Source organism: Muntiacus reevesi, chromosome 9, assembly GCF_963930625.1.
Source record: "Muntiacus reevesi chromosome 9, mMunRee1.1, whole genome shotgun sequence".
NCBI lineage: Eukaryota > Metazoa > Chordata > Mammalia > Artiodactyla > Cervidae > Muntiacus > Muntiacus reevesi.
This window is the reverse complement of record NC_089257.1, coordinates 4192196-4202015: the sequence shown is the minus strand read 5'-3', so window position 1 is coordinate 4202015 and position 9820 is coordinate 4192196. Positions and strand designations below refer to the sequence as shown.

Sequence of the window (9820 nt, the reverse complement as noted above, 5' to 3'; positions counted from 1 at the left end):
TTATCCAACCATTATGAGCCAGAAAACCTGCATCATCTTGATTGTTCTTGCATGGATAGTATCTTTTATACATTCTATGGCTCAGATTATCCTGGCCTTGAGATTGCCCTTCTGTGGATCCAACTTGATTGATCACTATTGCTGTAATATGCAGCCTTGTTGAAACTTTCCTGCATGGATATTCATGTGATGAACCCACTGGTGGCGTTTAATAGTGGGGTCATTTGCACATGCAGTTTTATAATTCTGATAATCTCACACATTGTTATCCTGCATTCACTAGGAAACCACAGGGCAGAAGGGAGGAAAAGAGCTCTCTCCACTTGCCCTTCCCACGTCATTGTAGTTGTCTTATTTTTCGGGCCTTGTATATTTATCTATTCCCATCCCCCGACCACGTTTCCCATGAACAAGATGGTGACGGTATTTTACATGATTGGAACCCCCTTCCTCAATCCGGTCATCTCCACATTGAGGAATGCAGAAGTGAAACATGCCATGAGAAAGGAATGGCGTGTCAGAATTACCTCAGAAAGCGAAAGATGAATGGAGGGCCTTGCTTGATTACTTATTGAGTCATGGTTTGACTGTCTGTACAGATATATGAGAGTATGTGTTTATGTGGGAATGATATATTCTCTCATAAAGGGTTATGAGCTGCTCCTTTTTCTAGTTCACAAGTAAGATGAATGTCAAAGCTTCTCATTCTTACATGGACCAAACTTACCAATGCTAACCTTGTTCTCCTGTTTATTTTGAAATAAATTCAGTAAAATAGTATGTTTTCTTTTCCACATTTGTTTTTTTTTTTTTTAATTTCCGAGTCAATGCAAAGTTCCCTGACTACATGTCACGCATAAGGAGGGCCATATAGTATAAAAATAAATTTAAAATATAAAATTTAAAAAATATATATATATAAAACAATAATGACTCCATCATAAAATTATCTAATTTACTCCTGTATAAAACCAGCACACACATATATACATACAGATGCTATACAGGTTTTCATGGTTATTTGTATTTTAGATGAAAGAATGATGAAGCTAAAGAGATAAAGAAGAAAATAAAATCAGTTAACATGCAGGTGAAAAATAAAGCTAAGATAATAGAATAAGAAATTATACAAGGAAAGAACATTTAGGATTTTTTATGTGTTTCAAAAGTATTTGTAGTTAAAATTTGGAATAATGCAATTTTTAAAGAAGTTTTAGAACATAATATACACACAATGCATAATTTTGAATATTCACCTGCCCTCAAAAGTGAGTCAGAGAAAAGAGAAACTATGAACTCTAAGCATCCTTTCACTTCTCTCAGGAAGAAGTAGAATACCTGATACATATCCAGTGCTATTTTGTTTTCATGCTATGTTTCAAAAAATATTAAAATGTTCCATATGTCTACTGAAAATATACAAACAGAAAATCTGAAGTTCAGAGAAGTGAACATACCCTTGAGGTTGTTCTAAGAAGTACCAGAAGCAAGGCTTTAAACCAGATCCATATGTATTCTCTGGAAGAAATAAAGGCCTCTAATCCACTTAATCCCTTAATTCACACATCTTCAACATGACCTACAACACAGGACAAGTCAGGAATTGATGACGTGGTCATGAACTGCTTTTATTCTAGCTTAGAGATGAGTAGTAGAATGCTATGATTAAGAGCATGAGCTTTGAGCTCAGACTCTGTGAATCTAAATCCTGTCTCTACCATCTTATGGTTCTTTAAGTTCAAGGAAAAGAGATGGAATACTGGGCCTCATTTTTGTGTGTAGATTGAAAATGAAAATAATTCCTATATTATAGGCTTGCTGTGAGGATTAAACAAGGAGTATACATAAAGAACTCTGAATAAACATGACAATTTAGTAAGTCTATTTATTTTCATCATAAAGTGGACTTTTTTTAAACCTACTAAAAGTTATAAATTTTAATAATAGCCATCATATATATGTACCAATAATAGTTTTATTTCACTCAGGGAGTGCACTTTATAAATGTTCACCAAATATATCAGTCCAGTATTGCTAACAGCATTAAATATAAATCTAAGAGAATGTTAAACACTTTGCTATTGCTTAAGTACGACATAAAGAAGTCTTTAGGGAACAAGCATCAAGCTTTTTACATTTTGTGTCATCAGCTTTAAATATGAGTTAATGTGGAATCTGAATAAAAACCAAAACAATAGCAAATAATAGTCAACTCACAGATGAATGGATAAAGAAGTTCTGGTACATACACGCAGTGGAACAATACTCAGTAATAAAAAGGGACGTATCTGAGTCAATTCTAAGGAGGTGGATGAAACTAGAGCCTATGCAGATAGAAGTGAAAAAGAGAAAAATAAACATTGTATATGAACACGTATATACATGGAATCTGGAAAGATGGTACCGATGATCCTCTTTGCAGAGCTGCAATGGAGACAGACACGGAGAACAGACTTATGGATGAAAGCGGGGCTGGGGAGGAGGGAGAGGGTGAGAGGCGTGGAGAGAGCAGCCTGCAAACACAGAGGCCACCGCATGTAGAACAGGGTCAGTGGGGTTTGCCTTTGGCTCAGGGGACTCAGACTGGGGCTCCGTGACAACCTAAAGGCCTGGGAAAGGGTGAACGTGGGAGGGAGGAACGCATGTACACCTATGGCTGATTCATGTCTGTGTATGGCGGAAATCAAACCCATATTGTAAAGCAATTATCCTTCAATTCAAAATAAATTTTAAAAATAGAAATAGTCACCACACACAAACAGAAAATAGAAAAATGTGTGCTAGGGGCTGAGGGCTTGAGGAAATAGAAATAGGTTGATGAAGCTCTGCAGACTTTCAGGGACAAGATGAAAAGTCTTGAAGATACAACGCAGCTGAGGATGACTGCAGTTGCAAGCATAGCGACTGTACTGCATCACTGGCATGTAAGAGAATAGAACTTGAACACTTTCAGCAAGAGAGAGAAGAGGAAGCTGAGGGTACGGATGCGTTACTGAACCAGACGGGAGAAGTCATTTCACAATTTATTGCCCTTGTTGCCGTTGTTGCTAAGGGCTGAACTCTTGCTCGCCGTGGACTGGGTCCGCCAGGCTGCTCTGTCCATGAGCTTTCCCAAGCAAGAACGCTGGAGTAGTCGCCCTTTTCTCCTCCGGGAGGTCTTCCCTACCCGCCAGGGGTTGAACCTTCATCTCCTGCACCGGCAGGTGAATTCTGTGCCCCGACTCACCTGGGACGCCCAGGTTCCTCTGTCCATGGAACTCTCCAGGACAGAATACTGCAGTGGGAAGCCATTCCCTTCTCCCCGGGATCTTCCCAACCCAGGAAATGAACCTGGGTCTCCCGCATGGCAGGAAGGCTCTTTACCGTCTGAGTCACTTCCACGGTCCTCTGTGTGTGTGCTCAGTAGCTCAGTCCTGTCTGCCTCTTTGCAAATCCATGCACTAAAGACCACCAGCCTCCTCTGTCCATGAATTTTTCAGGAATTCTGGAGTGGGTTGCCATTTCCTCTTCCGTGGGATCTTCCAACTCAAGAATCGAACCCATGTCTCCTGTGTCTCCTACACTGGCAGGTGGATTCTTTACCTCTGTGACCCCATGGGAAGCCCATGGAACCCTCTAATGTATGAAACAGATTTTGAATTCAAGTACTTTGACGTGGCTTCCTTCAATTTTATGCTTGCGCTGCAGTCTGTGACTCGTGTCTCATTCATTGGCAGCCAGATTTTTTAACACTAGCGCTACCTGGGAAGCCCAGTCAATACTAGATTTCCAGAAAAGTTTTAAAGTTGAAAAGAAGAGAGGAGTTCTCTCTCTGACATGAGTGTAGAAATTAACTACACTGCAGATGCCACACTAGAATTATGCCATTGCTGCTATTCACACAGAAACTCGGTTCCGATAGAGGAAGGGAATCCACATGCTTACGTTGCATGGGCAGGGATGCAAGTCACTACTCAAGAATGGGTGTTTTTCAAATATGTCTCTTCAGACCAGCCTTTCCATCAAGGAAGATAATTAATTCCTTGGAGAGAAAAGGAATCTATAAGACAAAGTACTTGAATCTTAGTGGAAAACTCTTTAAATATCCATGCATTACAGGCAACAAAGTTTCCTTAGCTTGCTCTCACCTACAGAGCAAGATTCACCAAGGGTGAAATGAATCCCTTGGTGTGTTTCCACCACACATTTTGCCTCCTGTCCGTGAGATGAGAGCCATCTATGGAAGAACATTTCTCCATAGTGTTCCAGCTGAATTCATTACGAAGTGAAGTTCCAGGTTTTCTGTGAAAGCTTTTTGATGCTTTAGGCTAGAAGTGAAGATTTAAGCCTTATAAAATGACCTACTTATCCACTGTTGATGTGGTACTGAATTGTATGAATACTGTCTTTCTGAGTGTGTCATAGTTTTTATACTGAAAGCTGTTTATCCCAAGAGGAGGTCTGTTTGCAAATGGGATTAGTTCTGAATACCCCCAAATATCACTAAGATCATAGAAAATCTGAAGGTAAGTTCTTCAATAGTGCTGATTCTTATTAAAGATTGTTAGTTTCCATATATAGTAATGACTATGTTTCATCGCATTTCAAATAGGGTAATAGAGCATTTAATCTTCAACCCATTCCTCTAAAGAGAGTTAATGAATATAATTAACCTAAATTAGGAGATGAAGAAATAATTGAGGCTCATAGAGATTAAGAAATTTGTGGGACTCAATTCTCTAACACCAGATGCTCTTCTTTTGCCAAGAGACATGTCTTTTAATAATTAAGACTAATCATGAGAATGAAAACAAATTTTAAACACACTTCACACTCAAGACTTTTACATTTAACAATGTAAATACTAAAGAATGTAAATCATCATTTGTTTAATCCAGACATGAATAGAAAGAACTCTTCCTGTAATCAATCGTTATGGATAATGTGAGTCTCTCTGGTTTTTTTAAAAATAAAATTCCAAATGATTATTCCTCAGTTTATTTCATGGTTAAATATCTATTTGTATTATTGATCAAAATACCAATTTTGTCTGTCTCCTAGGTGCATAGACAGTCATAAAAATAAGTGAAGGTCCTCTGTGTGCCCTCTGCTGTGTGGTGGAGATATTCATATATGTTTGCTCAATCAATTCTCATAACAGCCTGTGAGGTGGACATTATTGTCCTCATTTGATACTAGAGGAAACTAGGATGTAAGTTGCCAAGAAATATACCCCAGAATCAAGTAGCTGCAAGTGAAGAAACACAAGATCCTTACCTGTTTGTTTGTTTGTTTTTCTGATTCTCAAATCAGTGTTTAACTGCTGGAATCATCATTTCAACACTTTGCAGAAGAGTCTGTGGGGTAGTGCTTTGTAGGGAAATTGTGGAGAAAGGAAACAGAGGTGAGGAAGAGACAAAACTAAAATGGGCCTTCAGTGAAAGTAGTACCACAGGGTTATTCAAAATGAAGAATTTCAGTAAGTTTTACTGTGTGTATGTGTCTGAGGCTGTGTATGTATATGCATATTTGTATTTCTTCAATGACATTGCCGCATAGACACTTGCCTCTGGAGTAGCATTAATTATAAACATTGTGATAATATATAAAAGTCTTTATTAGATCAGCATGGTTTATTTTAACCTAACAAGATAGAACAGTATTTAAGAATTTGGAGGAACCAAAAAGAAGTAGAATTTGAACTAGTCTTAGATCTGCTATTAGTTGCTTGATTTTTGTCAAGATGCATACTTTCTCTAAGCTTCTACTCACTAGTGTGAAAAATAAGTTTACAAATGATAGTAGTAATCATTTCAGAGGTCTGCAGTGATAATTAAATAATGAAATTTCTGAAAAAGCATTTAGAGCACAGTAAGTGTTCATCATGATTTTAAAACTAGTTTTATTTTTGCTAGTGATTAGATTTTGCTGTAATTAGATTTTGTTGTTATCATTATTAGTCTTACTATTAACATTAGTCTCTGATATCCTTTAGTTTGTGCAAATGGATGAAATAATACTATGTACAGGTTACTACCATGCCATACACATAGCAATCAAACACTATTAGCTACGGTTAAGGTATTGGAATTAGGCAACATGGCATTTCAGTTCTATTACAGTATCCAGAGTCCCCTGTATTCATTCCTTTCCTATTATGGATGCCCCATAACACTTAATGTGAATGCTTAATTACTCTGTTGTGCATAACACTTTGATCTCCATCTCCTGACTGAACCTCATCCAAGTCCACTTGGTCCAAGTCACAAAAAAACATCTTTATAAGAGTTATATGCAAAATTCACTCTTTCTCAAATTCGCCTTCATGGCTACACTCATGTGCTCATATTCTTACACTTAAATTCTAATATTTACACTCAAATCCTCATGCACTCATAGTTGAAAAATCTTTAAGATATCAGAATATCTTCCATCTTAAAAAATCTTATTAGAATTTAGATATCCATAGAATCTAGGCAATTGCTATTTATTAGATGAAAAACAATAAATTCAAGACTCTTTAATAAAAAAGTGACTTTTTAAGGTACTGTGATCTACAAGAGCACGAAAAACATGGAAAATAGGAACAATGTGACAGAGTTTATTCTCCTGGGACTCACACAGAATCCAAAGATGCAGAAAATCATATTTGTTGTGTTTTTGGTTGTCTACATCATCTCTATGGCAGGAAATGTATTCACCACGGTCGCCATCACTACCAGCTCATTACTGGGGTCCCCAATGTACTTCTTTCTGGCTCATCTCTCTTTTATTGATGCCTGCTATTCCTGTGTTGATACCCCTAAACTGGTCATAGATTCACTCTATGAAAAGAAAACCAGTACTTTCAAAGGGTGCACAAATCAAATCTTTTGGGAACATTTCCTTGCAGGTATTGATATTATCCTGCTCACTGTGATGGCCTATGACCGCTATGTGGCCATCTGGAAGCCCCTTCACTATCCAGCCATCATGAATCGAAGGTTATGCTGGTTGCTAGTGGGAGTGGCATGGATGGGAGGCTTTCTTCTCGGACTCATCCAGATCCTCTTCATCTTCAGGTTGCCCTTCTGTGGCCCTAATGTCATAGATCACTTCATGTGTGACCTGACCCCTTTGCTCAAACTTGCCTGCACTGACACCCACACTCTAGGGCTCTTTGTCGCTGCCAACAGCGGTGTCCTCTGTCTGCTGAACTTCCTTCTCTTGGCTGGCTCCTATGTGGTCATTCTGCGCTCCCTGAGGACCAAAAGCTCGGAGGCCAGACGCAAAGCCCTCTCCACTTGTGTCTCCCACATGACAGCCGTTGCCATATTTTTCGTGCCCTGCATATTTGTATACATGAGGCCTGCAGTTATGTTGCCTGTCGATAAATCAGTTGCTGTATTCTACACGATGATAACCCCCATGTTAAATCCTTTAATCTACACCTTGAGGAATGCTCAGTTGAAAACTGCCATTAGGAAATGGTTTAGTAGGAAAGCTATTTCAGGTGAAATATAAATGTGGCCAGAACTCAAAATTGATTGAACAGAGGTAACTGTCAAAAGGACATTGCTGATAATCTCTGCAGAGAATAAAGTGAAATAAAGAACAAAAACAACAAAATGACCAAACTTAGATTTTGTAAGAGGGGAGTAGAATTTGGTGCAAGAAAATGGGAAAAGCCAAACCCAGGACCATTCTTTGAATATGTGAAAATTTTACCAAATTGGGACTTGATATCACTGAATTCATCACTTTATATGGATTCAAAATGTTTATTCTAGTAAACATAAATGCCATAAAGTATATCTTTCTTATTAATAATCTCAGTAACAATCCATAGAGTTAGGCACTGCTATTTTTCCAATTAACAAGTGAGAGAATATATAGAAAGAAGTAAATTCCAAAATGAAAATATCAAAGAACTAATAAACAGAATCTAACTGATCTCTCAAATCATGCTGTTAACTGTCAGAAAGCAATGACAGAAGGGTAACCAGTTACCATTCAAAGGGACTGGGACTGTTTCACATATATCTATGTGTGTTATATTACATGTCATATATTATTACATAATAATATTACATATTATTAATATAGTATATGCTATTATTATATGATTGGTTATACTACATGTATAGTAATATTATATAATTACATATACAATTAGTTATATAACATATTATCATGTTGGTATGTATGTGTGTGTGTTCCCAGTCATGTACAACCCCGTGATCCCACGGACTGCAACCCACTAGGCTCCCCTACCCACGGAATTTTTCCAGGCAAGAATTCTGGAGTGGGTTGCCATTCCCTCCTCAAGGGATCTTCCTGACCCAGGTACCGAAACTGCATTTTTGGGTCTTCTGCATTTGCAGGCAGATTCTTCATCACTAGCACCACCTGAGAAGCCCTAGTATGTATACTATTATATAATAGGTTATTACATATAACTAAATACTAATAATTTTATTAATAATTATGCCTATTTATATACATCATAGTAGATTATTAGACATTGACTTATCACTGTGATATGTAATTGCAGTAGCTAGTCCCTTCCCCAGGGTATCCTCCAAACCCAGGGATCACACCCAGGTCTCCCGCATTGCAGCGGATTCTTTATCAGATGAGCCACCAGCAAACTCCTAGAATACTGGAGTGGATAGACTATTTCTTCTCCAGTGTATCTTCCCAACCCAGGAATTGAACTGGGGTCTCCTGCATTGCAGGCAAATTCTTTACCAGTTGAGCTACCAGGGAAGCCCTCATAAAAGCAACAGGGCATTCAATCTCTAAAGGGTAAATAAGGAATATCCCATCATGTGTCCAAATTTCCCTTTAGCATTCAGAATCCTTTTGCATTGTCCATGTGACCTTGTTATGTTTATGATCCATCACATAGAGCAATAATTCAAATCAAAGAATATTAGAATATTTTGAAATCAAACAAATTTCAATTTATTAAATAAATTGTCATACCCTTCATTTACTTACTTGATATAAATTGTTTCTACAAGTAGCATGATGTATGGTTTATAATAAATATCAAATGAATAAATATAAGTATTTACAGCAAGCAGAATAACAAACACCTAGAATGTTGTCTTCCCTGGTTGGGGAAGATCCCCTGGAGAAGGGCATGGCAACTCACTCCAGTATTCTTGCCTGGAGAATCCCCTGGAAGTGGAAGCCTGGGAGGCTACAGTCCATGGGGTTGCAAAGAGTCAGACACGACTGAGCAATTTAGCATGTGTATGGCACTGTCTAATTGATCATGGAATTTTAGCTCAGGTCCCAGGTACTGAACACATGTGGTTATTTTCTCAGATCTATAGTTGAAGTAGACAAAGAGCAGCCAACAGATTCTTATTGTTATTCACTGTACCATAATTCACTATGTTGATCCATTACATTCATTGATATTATGCTGACTGCATCTTCTGATCAAAAAGCAACGATTGCTTTAGATTTTTTGTAAGGCATTTCTGTGTGAGATGTTAGAATCAATCCAAATAAAATTCAGAGTACCAAACTCAGTGATTATTTATAGGCACAGTGGTATGGGGCATATCAAGGTATTCCTTTTAACGTGAAAGTTAACTTGTTCCCTCTGTCCTCTCCCATAAACAAATAAAATGCACCGTGCTCAGTGGACCTCAACGTTCTTTGGAGAAAGCACATTTTTTGTGTGGGTGTATTTCAGTGACCCATTTATAAAGGAACTCAAAGAGCTGCTGGTCCTGAGTGAGGCCCAGAAAAGAAACAGCTCTCCACAGGTTGGATTGTCATTCAAGCTTCTTAGCCAGTAGGGACAAACGATCCAGTAGATCCACGGTCCTTGATGTGCCAGTGG

At 38.0% G+C, this 9820-nt stretch overlaps 1 protein-coding gene across 1 annotated transcript; it reads left to right on the top strand.

Moving 5' to 3' along the window:
- Positions 1-6552: 6552 nt before the first annotated feature.
- Positions 6553-7482, top strand: LOC136175316 (olfactory receptor 4C46-like). Its single transcript, XM_065945650.1, has one exon. The coding sequence runs from the start codon at positions 6553-6555 to the stop codon at positions 7480-7482; it is 930 nt and encodes a 309-aa protein (XP_065801722.1).
- Positions 7483-9820: the final 2338 nt, after the last annotated feature.